Source organism: Callionymus lyra, chromosome 14 (assembly GCF_982586985.1).
Source record: "Callionymus lyra chromosome 14, fCalLyr1.hap1.1, whole genome shotgun sequence".
In the NCBI taxonomy this organism is placed as follows: Eukaryota; Metazoa; Chordata; class Actinopteri; order Syngnathiformes; family Callionymidae; genus Callionymus; species Callionymus lyra.
In genome coordinates, this window is record NC_141831.1 from 20,783,978 (window position 1) to 20,803,876 (window position 19,899).

General features: G+C 38.1%; 1 protein-coding gene across 3 annotated transcripts in view; it reads left to right on the forward strand.

Moving 5' to 3' along the window:
- The first annotated feature begins 453 nt into the window (after positions 1-453).
- fnip1 (folliculin interacting protein 1) overlaps positions 454-19,899 on the forward strand; it is a 32,723-nt gene continuing 13,277 nt past the window's right edge. The window contains exons 1-9 of one of the 3 annotated variants that reach the window (XM_087807778.1): positions 454-757; positions 11,777-11,906; positions 15,182-15,319; positions 15,384-15,484; positions 15,557-15,631; positions 15,726-15,817; positions 16,261-16,344; positions 18,111-18,182; positions 18,703-18,838. In XM_087807778.1, the coding sequence (XP_087663904.1) occupies positions 546-757; positions 11,777-11,906; positions 15,182-15,319; positions 15,384-15,484; positions 15,557-15,631; positions 15,726-15,817; positions 16,261-16,344; positions 18,111-18,182; positions 18,703-18,838 (1,040 nt within the window). In that variant the 5' untranslated portion in view covers positions 454-545. Of the gene's footprint in view, positions 758-6,402; positions 6,643-11,776; positions 11,907-15,181; positions 15,320-15,383; positions 15,485-15,556; positions 15,632-15,725; positions 15,818-16,260; positions 16,345-18,110; positions 18,183-18,702; positions 18,839-19,899 lie in introns of those variants that run through there. The other 2 variants (XM_087807780.1, XM_087807779.1) reach the window with 2 other exon arrangements.

Here is a 19,899-nt window from a genome sequence, read left to right on the forward strand (position 1 = left end):
ACAGTGTTTGGACAGTGCTGTGCAATATTTTTTTTGTGTTGGTTATGCGAGAAATTTTCCTTTTATTATAGGTGTATTTTTTAGATCATATTTTCCTTTGTTGTCGCCAGTTGACTGGATCGTAGTTCATCCTCTTCCTTCATCAATTATTAATAATATTATTATAAATATTTCTATCGTAATGTGTTTCCATGGAGATACACCTCCCTTATCTTTTGAAAAAGTGCACGGAGATTATTTTATAAACAAAATGTAAAAATTTTAAATGTTGTTATTTATATCAAAAAGATCGATTGTGATCTCAACTCAATATATCCCTGTATTTTTATGTAAATATTATCGAGATGATTATCCTTTGTTATCCCGGAAGTAGGAGACAACGTCATCCATTTCCGCGACTCAAACATCAACATAGCGAGTCCCCAGACCTCGTGACGCACAGGCGAAAAATAGTGACCAATCAGAGAATTTGTAGCAGCGACTTCTCCCGCCCAGCCAATGGGAAAAAAAGGAGTGTGTTACCAAGGAGCTCCTGTGACTAATGCATGTCATATGACTGTGACACCCATGGAGACAGTTACAAGAAAGAAGATTCGCGCTTAGATTTTTTTTTATTTTTTTTTTATATACACCAAGGGAACAGGAGACGTTCTGTACCTCAGAGGTACATAATGCCTCCGACTCTTTTCCAGAAACTTTTTAACAAGAGATTGTCGTCGCCTCCCCCGAGATGCAGCAAGGAGAACCCTGCGTTCAGGTGAGCCGCCTCCGTGTGTCCGGGAACTTCCCCCCCCCGTGTGTGTCGTGAACGAGCCTTTAAAGGGAGACAAATAATATGTTAAATAAATAGAAATAAAGGCGTTTTTTTTGTTTTTTCGGGCTCTGGGAAGAGTCGCGCGTGACGTGTTGTTAGCATGCTAGCCTGTTAGCATGTACACGCTGCTCGTTGTTTATACTAATACACTTTCAGTATCGCTCACGGAAAGCAGCTTTTATAATAAATAAAAATAATTTATAACGAAGCCATGTTCCCTAAATATTAACGGTCCCCTTTCTCTTTGTCCCCCCAACCGTCAGGCGGTGGTTTTGGGGGGCAAGACCTGGGTTTTGTTTTATCAGAATTCTGAGACGGACTCGGTCCAGAGTACAAGTGAGTCAGACTCTCACATGAGGAGGACACGCTGTGCTGTAGCGATGGAAGACACACTGAATCCTACGAGGATGTCATGCTATACCGTATAATAACCGATCCTGAAACGGTTGAAAGATGGTCTTTGTGTGGAGATGCTCACCACGTCTGGCTCTGTGACCTGGTTTGACTCAGAAAAAATGCTGCATTAGAGATGATGCACCTTCCTCTGTACTGTTGCCAATGTGCCTGTCAAGTCCACTTCATGAGCTTTAAAAAAAGCTGACAATGTATCAATAATGTGTATCAAGTTTAAACTTGTTTATTTATTTATTATTTATTTATTTACATTGTTGTTTATTGGACAGTGCCTTATAGAATTGGTACATAACATCCAACAACAAATGCTCGATTTCTCAAGTTATGCTTAATGTCATTATTATAAAATGAATATATAAAAAGAATGATACTCTTCCTATATTCTTAGTTGTTTTTAAATATGAAAATTACATTTCTATAATGAAAATGACAGTTACACTTGACCTAACCACCAATAACGCCTAATAAAAGCTTATAAAAATAAAAGTTTTAACTGTAATGGTAACCTGTTACGGTACACTTGCCTGCTTAGCTAGTCGATAACAATAGTAGCTTAAGTCGTTGTTTGGTGATATTCACCAGGTGGCAAATATGACACCTGAGTCTAGGGTTGGGTATCGGGCTTCGTTTTTTTTTTCAGGTTACCGAAATGCTTTACTACCAGGTATCAAATCATTCTTTGTCTTTTGATGGCATACTATGGTACCGATGCATGATCAAAACTTGGTGATGTGTTGATTTTTTTTACTGAAAAAAACAACTAGTAGGTAACAAAGACGATGAACAAAGGATTTACAACAATATTTGCGTTTCTTTTAAATAATTTTTCTGGCAGGAAAACGGTCATAGCATAGTAAACACACAATCCTGTTACATGCCTAACATCTGCTAACTAAATTCAAACGGAGGGATCTGTATTTGTATACAAGAAATACAAGCAAAATCAAGTGAATATTACATTTTTTTTTTGATATTGTCTTACACTCCTTTTATTTTATATTTATTCTTGTAGTCAAGTAAAATATGCATGATTACAATCAGTGCATTGATTATATTGCAGCACAAAGAACTATAATATATTGTTACTACAAATGTATTTATCATTTTGATACACATTTCATATCTATTTTACTAGACTAAAATATAAGTCACATGCCAGTTAAACCCGATCCGCAATGCAATAGACAGTAAGCACTTGGGCTAGTGTTTGATCCATCTGTTTCCTATTGCTGGCGACTATATTCAAGAGGTCCGAACATCTGTCATCCCATAAAACTTAGTCAGCTGGTCTTGGCTAAAACACAGGAGCTTTCCAGGTCATCTCAGAAATGTAGTCACTCCTCTGTGTCCTGGGTTCCCCCGGGGGCCTTCTCAAAGTTGGACACTACACAAGGAAAGCACCCAGGCAAGATTTGTAGACCACCATGACCAGCCTTTCTTGATGCTGATGGTGTAGAAACACCTGAGGACACAGCATGGCATAAAAACACTCAAGATAATATTGCCAGCATTGAAGCTTACTCATCTATATTTCTTTCTATATAGCAGAATATAACCCTTTGATTTAAGCCTTATATTGAGGACCTACATTTGTATTGGCGTTTCTGAAAAGGCAATGGGGCAACGAACATGACGCTGCCCCAAAAAGTCATTGTTAAAGATAACTTGTTAATCACTTTCTCTATTGTAGATTTCATTTAGGACAACAGGTTTGCTGACCATAGAAGGAACTCCTTAAAAAGCTGCTTCTTTGGCAAGAGGATCAATCCCCGATTACCAACTGTATATCAGCCAGAGAATAGCTGTCTAATCCAGGAGTCTGTCTTAGTCCTTGATTATTTTCTCACCGCTTAGTTAAATCCCTATCAGTTTATAGGGGTACACTTGTCATCCGTCGATCCTTGTTACTAATTAGTCCGAAATACTTTGGCCTCTTTCATTACATTGTAAGGACAAGTAGTGTCTCAACTTCCCGATTGGGTAACTTTCGTAACTCTGAGGATCATGTGAGCTTTCATCAATCTCAAACTGACGAGTTCAACACTTGGTCATATGGCTTAACTCAGTCACGGGTTTCAGGCGGCAATGGTATCTCAGCATATTGGAATAGTTTGTCAGCGACTCTCACTTGCTTCCATGAATGCAAGCACAACGAATTCGGTGTCATTTCTTAAGACAGCTGCTGTCTTCAGATTCTGATAAGTTATTTCCACGCTGTTCTTCAACTGTTTTATGAACGAAATATTAAGGATTAAGGACTACACACACACACTTATCTGCGAGTGGAAAGACTGGCTAAATCCACCTTCGGGCTACGTGATTGTCAGTCATAATTTAAATGTTTTATGTGTGAGTACAAGGTTGTTGTATCATGCGATGCTGGAATGCAGAAGTGCCTGATTAAAAAAACCAAAAAAAAACCTGAATACAATACAAAGAGCAACTTGTCATATCATGCAAATTTCTTTATCCTTCTTTTGTTGTGTGTACCTGTGTACACAACCTGTATCACATTGGAGTGTTTGTCAAGTCGCAGGGAATAACATGTGACACATGCTTAAATACACATTTGCAATCTGTGAGTAAGTGTACACATATCAGCTTGGCAGAATTTCTTGTTATCTTAGAACAGCGTCGGCAGTATTTACCCACAGAGCACACTGACATGGCCGTGCAAACCATCACATGTCTATGTAGAAAGTGCTGACTTAAAAAAAACTGCAATTTAGGTTACCAAAAGTAGACTTTGAGTTTCTTAATCTAACATCAAAAGTAGTTGATCAAATCAGTTTGTGGCTCTGCTGTATCTGCATTTTGAAACTTCAGACATAGTCTGGTCCTGATGTGTGATAATGTTGTGTATTGGAAAAAATGCACAACACAATACAGTGGCAATGATATATTTATAGTGTTGCCCAAGTACTTGACTTTGTCTGTTTCATAATTTGAAGGGCAACTGATATGTTGATCTAAGTGTCTCTTAAATTGATCTTGGATTTCTATTGTACTCATCATGTGTCTGTTTGTACAAAACTATCTTTTTATTGAAATATTTACATTAGAATTTCTTTGAATTTGATTTACATTATAAAATATGCTTAAGCCCCGCCCACTGAAAAAGGGTTTCACTCTCGTAACCTCTTGTCCACAGAGATTTCATTTCATATCCTCTTGTCCTCAGTCATAGCTCGGATCTCGCAGGATTTTGTCGTCCTTTTAAGCTGCGGAGGACGTAATGACTGAGAAATTGTAATTGCAACACAAATGCACAATATTTTTGTAAATTAAAAAATTCAATTATTTTATATAGATGATTAAAAATACAAACTACACACTTGATTCAGATGGAAGGAAACTGAATGAAAGATTGGGGAAGTGGATGTGCTTTGATGAGAGTAACCACTTGTGTTATGCGTTGGTGGAGAAAAGTATATTTATTGACACAAACCACAGAGATGCTTTATGCCAAATTAGCATTCAAGTGTAGACATTTATCACATCCTCTTTAGACTTCTAGGTCCATCATAACCCTTTCAATGAATTGACTTTTTTTTCTCTCTAGGGTGATTGAGTTTGAGTGTAAAGGCCTTTAGTTGTTGATCGTAGAGTGCAGAGATTTGGCAGAAGAGCCTGAACCCAGACGGTACCCAGAGTAGATTTGTTTTTTCTTCATCTGTACAACTTGAAAGCAACATTTTTGTCATCGCCTTTATAACTGCAACTTTATGTTTCAAATGTCATCACTTGAGCAAAGCAATGGTAGCTGTCGGTGTTAGTTCTGCAACAACTGAATTGTGTTTGCCTGTGGTCTTATAATAGGCATGCAAGCCTTTAAGCACATGTGCCACGTTTTCTTTCTTTGTCACGGCACCGTGACAAAGTTTTTGTCTTATCTGATAGAATCCTGCTGAGGTTCAATCTGATTTTCAACGGTCGACCCAACACGCAAGGTCAACAGGACACGGCTCTGAGAACGTATTAATGCCATTATGTCATGTTTGTAGGACAGGCTGCAGCAGGTCTTTGCATTTATGTAACTGCCCGCCACACACACACACACACACTGTAGTGTCTGACAGAACACAAGGGCTCCCTGAGGTCAGTAAGAGTCTGACGTCAGACATGTCACAGTAAAGGAAACTTGGTTGCTCTGTTTTGACCTTTATCAGTTAACACCTGGACCTGTTAGTGCCTTCCATGACATCTACCACAGTCGTACACTTTTATTCTCATCATGCTTTTGAAATTATTACAAGTATTGCAAATGTTTAACTGTAATGATGCTGTTAATTAATAAGAGAAAATAAGTTGCAACTATATCACTCTTGCATGAGCAATATCATATTGGACTCTTATTTAAAATTTCAGTTTTTATTCTAACACATGGATAATTTCCAACATTTCTTGTTAATAATAAATAGATGGATAAAACTGTATTGATCCCTCTGATCTTTATTTGATATTGCGAGAGCAGTCCTGTCAAACTAAAACCTTTATTGATTGAAGAGTCTGTAGCAATAACCGTTAACATAAAGTAATGGTCTAAACCCAAAAAAGATTCCTCGTTTCTGGAGGCGAATTTAAGTATCTCTGTGGTTAGTTTAAAGGAAAATACAGTTGTCGTTCTTCAAGGCTGACTCCACACCTTTTAAACATCTTTTTAAAAAATTGGTTATATAAAAACATTTATTTTAAGTTGGTTATTGATATTCTTGATGGACAAATTGCAGTATTTTTTTTTATTAACCTAAATTTTATTAGAAAATCCTAGATAGATGGATATATGGATAAACTTTATTACTATTTATTAAAGGCAAACAATTAAATATAGTATTCACATTTTTAAAGTTTCTAAAGTATTTTTTGTGTTTTGTCCCTTGAAAATATGAATCTGAATTACCCATTAATGTATACATAAATGTATTTGGCCAGTGTATTGTTCTATTGTTCTTGCTGAAGAAAATACTATTATTTTTGAATAATTTGTCCTTTTTAAATTGTTGGCCAATATTGAAGACGTTCTAATGCACGTGCTGCAGGATGTCGGTTTATTTCGTAATGCGAGGTGTTGCTTCTGTGTTTTTTAAGAAAGTCTTTGTACACAGTTTTCTCAGCAGGAGGATGGATTGAACAGAAAGTGCGGAAAAAAAACGACAGAAGAACAAAGGGCTGGATTAATAAAGGGCACACAAACAAGTCCCTCTTCTATCAGAGCCCTGCTCTCTGGCATGGGCTGCTGTTGCTGTTGCTGTAGTGTCCGGCTCACACACGGCTCCTACGATCACCTGACAGGCTCATGTTGTGTGAATTTAGTTCAGCGCTATTCTTAGAGCCTGCTTTGGCCAAGGGTGGCGAGGAGAGAGTAGAGAGCGAAAGGGCCCGGGAAGGACCGACAGACTCGCGATGAAGTTCAGGTACGATCTCTACTCTGGCCAAGTGGACTTAACGATATAAATTTGTGGTTTTTCTGAATATTTTGATCATATTTTTAAATTAATGAGGCACTTCTTGGTATATATTTTACACCTCCAATGTTTTTTCCCGGTTTTTACTATAATTATAGTATTTGTAATATTGAAGATCAGACGATCGCTTAAGACCCTTAAATGTGAACTTTCTTTTACTTGAGTTTTAATGCAGACGTCAATGCTGAGGCAGTGCAAGTATGTAACAGTCATGAAGTCATGTGCTGCTTTTATGAATGACTCCCTCTCTCCTCCGTCAGCGCTCTGACAGTCACAAGCCCTGTGATCAGACGCTTCCTCCGCTAACTGAATCATCCCTCTCTTTTCTTCCATGTTTCTTTTATTCTCGCCACTCTTTCGCGCCTCCAAAAATGTATTTAAAAAAAAATTCTCTCAGTTATAGTTCCATCATGGTGCTGTAATCTCCAAGTTGTGTTTGGACTTGAAGAGAATTGCCGGAGCTGTGATCTCGCATTCGCCAGGTCAATATTAGCAGAGCTATTACCCGACAATGCTAATAGTTAGTTTAGTACTTAAGTGTATCTGTGAATCGGAATATCCTAATCTTTGTTTGCAAACTTCCCAACGTTTGAATGAACCATAACAAGATTGTAACAAAAAAAGGTTTTAAACTAATAATGAGTAACATATTAGCATTATTAGTTTGTATCTTCTTCATTGATAACTTTGATTTTGAAAAGTCATTTAGTTATTATTTTATTTTCGATGACGGTCCACATGACCACCAAACTGCTTTACAGCAGTGGGTCGGAGACGGTTTTCTCATAGACTTTTTGAAGTTTCCAGGAAGATTATAATGGGAAATGACCCAATTAATTTAACTCCTTTTGTAAATAAATACACGTACTGTAACTCGTAATGGAAGAGATTTTATGGAATTGTAGTTCGGTTTTCCGACAGTGTGGTGCTGAGTTATTATGTCAGTCACTGTGTTATAAAAGTCCAGATAACCAAATAAAACGTATAAACAACTTGGACAAGAATGGCTATTGAAGAGAAATCATTTTACAAAGATGCAGAATCATCAAGGTAGTAACTCAGGGGTGGGAAATTAAAATTCTTCCTGGGCCACATTAAATTCTGTGAATGTTGTTGGGGGCCGTAGAGCAAAAAGAAAGACGAGAAAATCCCTAAAAAAAGGACATTCGTCATTAAGTTGCAATTTTATTCTTGTATATATGAGTTTTTTTCAAAACATCTCTTCAACGAACTTTAAAAAAATATTTTGAAGGAATTAATATATACTCCAAAAATTACACACAAAAAGGAGGGAAAAAGGAAATAAGTTTTATGTGACAAAAGTAAATGAATAATAAATACAAAATACACTTTTAATGCATTAGAACCATTTATATATGATCATACTTTGACATTACGAGGGCCGCATAAATACAGTCAAAGGGCCGCATTGAACTTTGCCCAGGTCTGTAGTAGCTGGATTAAACCTGTGTCCAAGCATTAGCTTAAGACCAACCGTGTGCTCTGCACCCGCATTAGTTTCTGGTAATGCCGATTGATCTTGGTAGTAAATGAAGTAGAAGAGAAGTCATGTGTTAAGTATAAATATATACTTTGGTCCAAAGGTATTTGTTGTTTTTAGCCGCCTCGTGGATTGACATGATGCTGGTCCACTGACGCCACCATCTCATATTAGAATTTTTATATATTCTTAATTCCTGTTAGAAGGATATTGGAGTGATTTGTCATATTCACTGTTTATTTCGAGCAGATTTGTTCCAAACCAACTCTTTAACTGAATAATGTGTGAAATGGTTGCACCAAACTACATATTTTCAGTTAAATTAACTCACTTTTCTCAGCTGTAACTAAAATAGTCCCCCAGAAAGCAGTCGTACCACACGATCCGACCTCTCGCACAGGGAAGAGCATGACCCGGCCCTCCTGGATGTCATTGGATCTCATTATAAGTGCATTGGCCAGGATTATGTCACCCGTTTAGCACTGCTATTGGGTTCACAGCTAGAGTTTCCAGCGAGCATTTAAACCTCCACCCACGTCACATTGGATACAGAAGAATTCGAGATGTGTTGGCGAAAAAAACTTGACAAGATGCTTTGTAAAAACTCTAATGTTGGACTTAACTTGTACCTCAACACAATCTAAATCTGGGGTGGGCAACTACCCAGCTCCCTCGGGGCCACATGAGGCACTTGAACTCTTGCAGTGCCTACGTGTGTACCCATCAAACACAGAGCTGAAATCTAAATAATCATTATGACAAAATAAATACATTTTATGCCTAATAAAATACATCAATGCAAGTAGAATTGAAATTAAATTTATTGTACGTATGGAATTATTATTATTATTATTATTTTTTTAAACACTTTAAATTATCTTGTTGTAAATATAAAAAAAAAATACAGTTTGATAAAGTTATATTTATAATGTAATAAATATAAACAGGATGATTTTTAAGAGAAGCAAATTATAAAATTGTCAAATGAAACACTACCGTATTTTCCGCACTATAAGGCGCACTTAAAAAAAGCCTTTAATTTTCTCAAAACGACAAAGTGTGCCTTATAATCCGGTGCGCCCCACTTATGAAAACAGTTCTAAAATATGCCATTCATTGAAGGTGCGCCTTATAATCTGGTGCGGAAAATACGGTAAATGAAAAAAAAAAACTAAAGGTAAAAATATGTGAAGAAAAATACAATTTTGACTTAAAATAAAACAACAATATCTCATATTGTGGTTCAAGGCAGCTTTAATTGATGTGTTCTTTCTCCTTGTTCACAAACCATTGACTGTCGAGTGTCTATTCTTGAACTGATGTTGGGTAAGTCATTCATGGAACACCCTGACCACTGTGGTATCCCGATCTGTGATTGAAACGTAGCGTGCAGGCGTTTTGGTGGCATGCAAATTGGACTTAACTGTCCTTTCCCACCCCTCCCGTTTGCCATAAACACTGCCATTACAAGACTCTTGTCTGTGCGCAATAAAAAGGTATATTTAGTTCCGGGGCTCAGATGGACATCCATGTCTGTGACCAGTTTATCTGTCAGATCAGGAAAGAAAGTCCAGCAACGTCTATTTGTCGCTCCAACTTACATTCATCTGTGTCACAGCCAACTTTCCCCAAAAGCAGAAAGAAGAGCAGAACTTTGCTCAATCTGTCGTCCATCAACATGAGGTCGGACCAGATCATTATGTGGGGGTGAAAATTATTTTGAAGACTTTTAGAGTTTAGAGAAAAAATACTAGCTTTGAGAAGAGACAGGAAGAGGTAGATCATAGGAGTGTATATTGGCAAGAATCTGGTAATTCGATACATATCACAACACAGTAGCAACGTTTCAATATTTTGTGATACATAGCATTGTTCCTACAGTAACATATTTGCAGTATTGTCCGAGTACTTGGCTCTGGTGTTGCAGAATTCGTAGACCACATGACTCTAGCCAAAGTCGTAACTGCTTTCATACCTGCTTTTGTTCCGAGTGCCTGCAGTGGCAGATTCCGTGACCTCGTGGTATTACTGAACCTTCTTTGGCTGCTACTGTGCTACTAAATACTTGTGTGGCGGCGATGGTATTTCTTTTCGGACTCCCCACCGGTTTGATGTATGGGCTGGATGAATGGAAGCTATGAGGTGTAGTTGGCTCAACTGTGCCCACTGGTTTATTACGAGCTTTTCACTCCTGCTTAGAGCGGAGGCAGATGTCTGCCCGCACCAGTGCCAATATACTGTATATAGTTATCGATGCTGTCCCAAGTAGCTGGGATATCATTTTTTATAGAGAAATGTAGATATCTGATCACAAAAATGTTTTGTTGTGTTTTTTTGGAGCCATTATTTTTTGTTATTTCTGCATATCCCAACTAAAAAAACTTTCATTTTATATTTTTTATTTTTATTTTTATAAATAATGCCTTTTAAATTAAAATAACTAATTTGTTTTTTATTGATACCAACGTATGCTGATTTATAGTCAATTATTACAATTTAATTGCAACGTAATGAACAAAATCCAATAAAATGTGATGTACATTAAATGTATAAGGAATTTCTACAAACCCAAAACAAATCATGTTTAAATTTGTGTTTCTGTAGCTTCCTTGAAAACACAAAAGCACTAAATTTATTAATAGGGGTTTCAATGTCTACACGTGTTAACGATTACACGTGTATCAAATCATTAGCTGTCAATAATGGTCATTATTAATGGGAATTAAATGTTTTTATCTACAATGAAGTGTGTGTGTTTCGGTCAAGTGATTTGGTACTTGGACAGGAAACTGTTTGAGTTAAGTTCTGAAACTTTATTGATGGCAACAACTCACAAGACTTTTTGAAATATTGTTAAAAGATATGACAAGTGTGACCAGTTTTTATTTTTGTACTTATACAGGGGTTAGACAACAAAAGGTGCCCTTTAAGTCTCATTAGTTCCAAATTTATGGTAAATTAGGTTCTGTGATTAATCTGTTATTTTGGCTATACTTTAGTATGTATATAAAGTGAGTCTACACTAATCAATATTTTAAGCTAACTATTGGAAGGGCTTTACTCTAATGGGATTAAGATAGGGTTTTTTTTAATGGAGAAAGTGTTAAGAATTGGTTCGATATTTAATACATTTATTTATTTTATATATTAATTATCGTGGCAGCTGAGGGAAGTTTATGTCCTGCAGACGCTTCTTGTGAATTGACAAAACAGATGAAATTCCGCGGCGTATCGATCTGATTTCTTAGTTTAATTGCTTTTTGTTCCATAGCTGGAAGATCAGAATCAATGTTGTGATGTCGATGAGTGTTTGTCTGAGTTAGGAAAATACTTTTTAAAACATGGAGAAGAAAGAGTTAAATCTTCCTCTGAAATCTTTTTTTAAATGTGATTAAATTAAGTTCTAAATAATGACATTCATTGTAAGTCACACCCGTCTCTATTTATATTCCCTTAAAGACCTTTAACAACTTTAGAATTCATGGTTTAAAATACAGTCGTAACAATAAATAAATATTGCATCTGTCAGTCTGGTTGTATTAATATGATCACGCCACGCTGACCACCATCTTCTGTTTTTAGCTGGACAATTCCCCAGCTGGATCCCAGTCAGATCCGACTCATCGTGTACCAGGACTGCGAGAGGCGTGGGCGAAACGTCCTCTTCGACTCCAACGCCAAAAAGAGGAGCACTGAGGAAACCCCCGTCACAGTGAGTCCTGTGTTTGCCGTTCTGAGTCACTCCCTTTTTTTTTTTTTTCTCCTTTATCTTCCTTATTGATCCTAAAATAATTTCCACTCTGCGATCATGTGGTTGTCAGGAGGTGTAAACAGACGCAGGTGTGACCTGCAGCACGTGTCATGTGACTTTAACTGAGTTTGTTTTCATCACCTGTCGGCGTATGACTCTCTAAAGCGATAACTCGGTTGCCAGTGGTGTTTGGATCCGCTCCAGCCGCATTAGGCCAGTTGTAATAACAGAAACTCTATTATCGGTGTGTCAGCGCTGCACACCTCCAGGATCCACGACATGCTAATGCGTCTGTCTGACCCGGACCGGTTTGTTCTGGAGCTCTTATCTCCAATAATAATAGCCTCAGCTGACTGTGTGTAAGCAGCATTCTTTCACTCTCCCATGACAGCCCTGTCACTCACTCGCTCGCTCGCCGTGTCTTTCAATGTCTTTGATGCACCCTTTGTCACCGTATTTTACGTCAAAAAAGAGAGGAAGTGAGTGAATGTTATTTCCCTGTTGCAAAATATCTGGCAGTTACTCAACATTACCCTGAGTTTTGTAGGGTGTTGTCACAATTTAAATTAAACAAAATCCAACTGAAAAATCCTGGATGTTTATTATTATATTTATTTCTCTAGTTGAAATATCCAGGTGTTTTTTAGCGGATGTGGTAGAACTTGAAACTATTTTAAACCAAACCTGAAATTGCTTTAAGCAACAAAAACACAAGACTTCTATCTGTGCTTCTCACTCCCCCTCAGTGAACTCTGTACTGCAGCTGCATGCAAGTCATCCATTAATTGAAGCTGTTGTCTTGTGCTTTTATTTTAAAGTTTTTATTTTACGAGTCATACTGAGTTGCTCCTGACTCTCGGCCTTATGGGTAACATGACAACATCATTTGTAAACGGCAGCAATTAGGTACACAACACCGGTCCGACAACTTACTGTACGGACACGTCTAGTTTAGTGTAACCAAATCATTGGAGCTGTTTCTTGAATGTAGCCATTAGAGCGTCAGTGCCCTCGAGCTGAATCCGGTTTTTGTGATGAACAAGAATGAAGCCGTGCGTGTCGGTTGAATTGTCGCACTTGTTCATAATAGTTCATAGTTTTGGGGGTCAAAGGTCAGGTTACATCAGGTAACCTGACCTTTGACCCCCAAAACTATGAAGTGAGCAGTCTAGATGTAGATGAAGTGTTGGCACATCTTGATGTGCGAAATGCTATTTATGCTGATGTATTTGGCAAAGCAGAAGTGTCCTCCTTCTTATGGTATCCGTGTCCTAGCTGTGACTCTTAGAGTATTTAATATTTATGGGATGAACCAATTAATCCATTGGACAAGGCTAGTTCTTAGACATCATAATATTAAGCAGTTGAGGGGAATCTGTGATCTCATTTCCTGACTGTAGTGAGGGTCAAGCAAAAATACAATTTAAACTGTTTTTTTTCAAACATAAATAAAGATATACAAATAAACATTGTTACAATAATTATATAATTGTTATAAAATGTAACTATAGATATGTATGTTTCAGGACATTTTTCCTTTGTGTGAGAATTTATTGGGCCTTAAAATAATATTTTAGAAAATAAAGTGCCTGTCACATTTTTTAAATATAATAATATATTAAAACAACAATTCTAGCTTAGGCTTTTCCTTTTTTATCTTCATTTGAGTCTCTCACAACACTCACAGGTCTAGAGAAATGGCTTTTATGTTGCTAAAATGGAAGTTTGTTAAAGAAAGTGAAGAGAAAAGAGTGACACGGCAGAGGCAGCGCTGTGGTGGAAGGAGAGTGGGGGAGGGAGGCGGTGGTTGCAGTGCGGCTCGCTCACGAGTTCCAGAAAGAGTCATATGACTGGCAGTCACATGCTGCCTCTCTGTGTATACACACATCACACTGCACTGCAGCAAACACACACGGGCGTGCACAGCCTGAAACGCACATACACACATTCTCAGGATATCGACGTGTGTGTTTGCAACTCTGGCTTTTGGAAGCAAGAAGATATTTTATAAGATACAAACGAATACAGTTGTTTTAATGAGCCTCAGTTTGTTGTGTTCCAGGGCAGACATTCGTGCAGCCCTCGCCCTCCCTTCCTGCATACATTCCTCCTCAATTGGCTGCCAAGTTAAGAAGCACATGACCTCGACTGATTGAGCTTCGCCTCTGGATGACTCAACAGGGTTTCTTCCTTTATCAACAGTTACGATTCTGGTGAAACTACTTTGGCCTTTTTTTTTTTTAAATGAAAAGGTTACACAGAAAAGGTTTAATTTAACACAAATGGAACTTGATTTTATATAGTTTGATTAATCAATGTTTCTCCGGTAAATGCAAATAAAGTCTTTTGCAAAACATACAAAGATTGTATCTGAAATTGTACCCTCGATTCCCCTCCAATTATAGATAAAACCGTTATTGATCCCTCTGGAGATCTCCTTCGGGAAATTATGATTATTATTATTATCCCCTTTTTGGAAAAAATGCCTTCCAGGAGAAAACCCTTTTCTTATTATATTGATTATATATAAGTAAGTAAGTAAAGATTATTTGTAAAGCGTAAAGAATAATGACTTATGTTATAGGGAGCAAAGAAAACTATTTCAAGACCCCAAGACGGAGGAGTGGATCGAAATCATTTGCACTTAAATAATGACGATGAATCAAATAAACTATTAGAATATTCGTATCTGGTATACTTTCACGAACATCAGCCCGGTGACTCATGATCTATTATGGTACTCACCCTTATTTTGTTGTAATTGGATTTTAATTTCCCCTTTTTTTTTTTGTTCACAACTATATTTGGAAAAAGAAAAAAGTATTGAGAAAATGGTGCTTCTATGTTTGGAACACTTCAAATGTAAAAAAAGAAGAACTTCTTCTAATTTCTTCATCTGCTGTTGTCTTTTGCCGTTTTTTTTTTTTTGCGAAGTTCTAACAAAAACTTAGCTTCTAACTTAAATGATATCACTTTCCCACTCACTTTATAACCCAATAGTTATTCAAAAACTTGCACCAAACACGTGCTCTGTTCATCTCCTTCCCTCTCAGTGAACTCACCTCTGCCGCTGTGTAGGTTTAGCATCTTTACCATCGGTGTGAATGCAAATGTCTCACAATTTTTGAACGCACTCATTTTTTGGGGCTTATCAGGTAAATTTCTGTGGTTTAAAAGCCTGATGTAGAACAAACTGAACTACACTTGAATTTTAAACTTGTTCCAATGTGTTGCAGAGCTCTAATGGCAGCATTTTCCGAAAGTCTTCGTCCGGCCAACTCCGGCCTACAGGGGGCAGCACTAGTTCCTTGGACAGCTCCTCGTCCAGCGCGTCGGAAACCAAGGAAAGCAAAGAACACGGCCTTCGTTACCAGGTAGAACGAGACGCCCCCTGGAATGAGGCGCAGCGGTTATTTAAAACTTCACTGTCGATTCCAGGGCGCCAGATGTTCGTCGGACGTGGCCATGCTGGGAGAAATGATGTTCGGCTCCGTAGCCATGAGCTACAAAGGCTCCACTTTAAAAATCCACCAGATCAGGTACAAAGCAGAAAATGAAGCCCCCCCTGTTGGTTCTGTTTAAACTAACCTTTTCTCTTCCCGACTTATCAGATCGCCGCCTCAGCTGATGCTGAGTAAGGTGTTCACTGCCAGGACTGGGGGCAGCGTGTACGGCAGCCTCAACACGTAAGCACAGCTATCAACCGTCTCTTCTTATCTTGTCCTCGCTCAACCTCGTCTGGTCATAACCCAGGTCCATTTGTCTTCCTCTTTACACCAGCTTGCAAGACAGTTTGGAGTTGATCGGTCAGGATGGTAACGCGCTAAAACCGGACCAAAACACCGGAGCCAACGGTCTCCTAGGAAACATAGGTAAACAGACGGCAATTCAGGTCAACGGTCAGATTACACGTCAGATGATCATCTTAAGGGCAGCACTTTTATTATCGCTTCATATATTGTCTTGTGTGGCTCAGTCAGCACCCAAGATACCAATTTTAATCTAGTGATTAATGTGTTTTCAGATGTACTTTTTATACTGTTATATACTGTCTTCTACTCATTTGGGTTTGTGTTTCAAGAACTTTATCAACAAATTCAAGACTGTTTTTCCGAGGGCACTCGCTCTTTGAGTGTTGTGTCTTTATCATCCTGACGGTTATAAGTCTTTGACTAACTGTAACTGGAGCCTCCAACTTTTTCTCCGAAATTTGCTCACTAACCATGATTCCTGTTTTTGTTGTCGTTTTCCCCCCCTTCTCTCCTCCTTCTCCTCCCTTCTTTTTCTACTCCATTTTTATGTCCGTGCCGCGCAGGATTTTCCCAACTCTGCAGCCCCAGACGGGCCTTCTCAGAGCAAGGCCCGCTGCGACTCATCAAAAGCGCATCTTTCTTTTCAGGTTGGCGCTTTAGACTGGCAAGCCCCTCGATAGTCTGCCAGCTGCATGTGTTTTTTTTGTTTTTTTATCTTAGCGGTAGACGGCGGCTGCAACTCCGCTGCATGCAAGTGTGGCGACGTGTGCGACCGGCGGGGCTGGTCTTGCTAGCATGAGCATGTTTTTTTCTAAATGGGTCAGATCGCAGCAGAGCGTAGTCATTCAGAGTTCAAAACGCCACTCCTCAGATCCATCTCCCATGTGAGGGAGTGTCGCCTCTGAGCGTAACTTAAACAAATCATAAACTGCTACTATCTGACCCAGAACCTGTAGCTGGATTCTTCACACTAGCGAGTGCATGGGTGCTAACGGGTGATGGTTGCACTAGTTTTAGCCGTCATTTTTCTGACTCCTCACCTTTTCACTAACCTGATCTTTCTAACAAGATGATTTTTTTTACGCGTCGAAGGAAAGTCATAGTAGTATTTCATGACACAAGATTTCATTAGGTTTCAAATGTTTTCCATGTAGCAAAGGTTTGAACTCCGTGTGACCTTTTTGCGAGGATCATTTACTTTGTGGTTTTCGTGGGCACTCTAATTTCCTCCCAAAAATAATTATTAATTGGTTTATTAAAGGGAAAACTACTATTGCAGATTACGGGATATTTGGCGTATTTTCCCAAAATGTTTATTTTCTCACCTCGTAAAAATTCAGCGATGTATATCAGAATATCCAAACATTTTTTTGAAAACGGAAGAAGGTAGTTTTCCAATGATAGGTGTCATGCATAATCACTGTATGTATTTATGACTTTATAGTAGCAGCTACAACACTGGTTGGAAGATGCTACATTATCTACTTGGACTTTTATAAAGGGTTCCATATTATTTAAGAGGAAATATGAAATGAAGAACCTTATAATGAAAACTTGGGCAAAAAAAAGAACAAATCTGCTTGGTAAATAAGCTGTTTGTTTTATATAATTTATATTTTCTAAATTAATAATTTTATTTTCCCATATACAGTATAAATAAATAAAAAACACTTTTAAATGCAATTCAATTCAACATATTTTTACAGCTATATTTTCTATTTATGTGGGAAATTATAATAAATAAAAAAAGTCCACGTTAATAAAGTCAATAGGCCTCATGTGGCAACTTTGCCACAAGGTTCATGCTACAGCAAAGTTACATGGCTCCAGCGATGAGTTCACAGAGAGGGAGTGAGGCAATGACAGGGCATTGGTGTTTTCCTGAGTTGGAAAGGAAGTCGGAAAGTGATTTTATTTTAGTAAGAAGGACTAGTTGGACATTCAGGAATTGTTTAAACTAAAGAACAAGTCCAGAAGTGCAAATTTGTTATTGTAAATGTATCGAAAGGTTGAAATTCATCATCCTAGTTTGCTAACTTAGATTTTATTTTGTGATATTATTTAATGAAAATACACCGGCAGACATTGCAAATGTTATTTAATATTGGGCAAGGGGGAAAACAAATCTGCCACTGAATGCCACTGTTTTTTTAGAAATTACTACAGTCATAAAATACAAATATCTATAAATACCAAATTGTAAGTTTTTACATTAAAGACAATGTATGTTTATTACCTAAAGTAACTCAATGTAGATACACTTAGTGTTCCTGGGCCAGATTGCCAGTTTTATGGAGCCGTTTGTCGTGAAGATGACATTTATAAAACATATTTTGCATGCAATCTGCCTTTATCTTTTTTATCTTCTGTTTAATAATCCCTTTTCTTTTTCTTTTTCTTCATGTTTATTCAGGTCACAGTCACCCCATGGACATGCCGGGCAGAGGACTGTACGACGAGAGAGACAGTGGCATCGCTCGGTCAGGTAATGAGATCTAAGGCTCTAAAGTGACCCGCATGCTTTTGCTGTCAAGAAGCTGGTTTCATTTCACAATCCGGTTCAACCACGGGGTTTATCTTTATCAAGACTTTTCCATCTTCCATTTTGTTGTCGCGAGCACATAGAAATTACCTGGGGAAATTGTAACCAGACTTGTGGAAAAGGTCAAAAAGCTCTTGCGCAATGGAAAATGACCATCACTGTCTCCGCCCCGGTCACCTCGCCTCAAACGCCACCCAGGCCCACAGGCATGTCTGGTATGAAGGAATTATGCTTCCTGCTCAAACCCGCGTCACATGCAGAAGATTAAATATAGCGCCTTCCAAGACCTGCGTCCAGTAAATGAGCTTTTTAAGTCACGACCTTGTCTCCCCTCTGCGGAGTTGGAGAGGAACACACGCGTTACACAAGCCGTCGAACTGATACTAGCGTTAAAAGAAAGGCAAACACCACCTGCTCGGGTCTGACTCATGTTTTCTCCTCTGCCTCCAACTTTCACCTTCAGCATCCCTGAGCAGCCTGTTGATCACCCCCTTCCCGTCCCCGGGCTCCTCGCTCACCAGCAGCTGTGCGTCCAGCTACCAGCGACGGTGGCTGCGCAGTCAGACCACCAGTCTGGAGAACGGCGTCTTCCCAAGATGGTGAGACACGTTCCTGCAAACAACAAGTTATCTATCATAATCTCAGGTTCTACGAATTGTTGCGAAGCCCTCTAACAGCTTCGCCTTGGGTTCAAACCAATAGCGAAGATGTTAAAGGGCGGAGCACCAATATGAAGTAGAACTGATATTATTTTATTGTGAAACTATCATCTTTCCTGTTCCTGTGCTCATGTCTTCTGTGAGTGTTATGAATCACTACTCCCACCTGCTGTCCCATTGAGCGAATCGATCTCCTTGATATCAAATGATAGCAATAAAATAAATATAAGACGATACAAATAAGCAGAAACGATCACAACAAGTGTGCAAATCAGAAACTCGGGGGAGGTATGCAGTCTCTGTGTGCCTTTTATATTTTACTTTTATACATTTCAACTTAAATATTTTCCTATTCTTTCGTATGATTTGGGTGGACTAAATTACACATTTCACCATTTTCGTCTGTGTATTAATTATACATTATATACTATAGTACATATTATATTTTTAGACTTGGATTGTATCATCTTGTTCTTTCTCTTTATTTCTCTTTGTTCTTGTCCTTATTTTATTTTTTATTCATTTTTTATGAAAAATTGCTGTATTGCTGTGGCTAATTGGAAAAAAAACAATTTCCCGAAGGAGACTGAGGGATCAATAAAGTTCTAACTAACCTAAACTATAGAATACTTAATACATTGTATTGATCTTTTGGTTTTTGTACTTAAGTCTCAAATCGTTTTTGACATTAAAAATAATTCTATATAATTCACATTTATTCATCTTGCTTTTCTTTTCTTTATTTTCATCTTTATATTTAAGGCATTAATCTGCCAAAAATCCATTTTAAAAATATACTTTGATACAAATACTAATACAGTAGCTGACAACGATGCTTCCCTCCCTTGATCTGTCAACGTTTATTCTTCTTGGACTTCCTCAGAACCCAGTGAGCAGCTGAGAAAATAACACACGCTGCTGCTATGTGCTAACAACCACACACACACACACACACACACACACACACACACACACACACACACACAAACACACACACACAC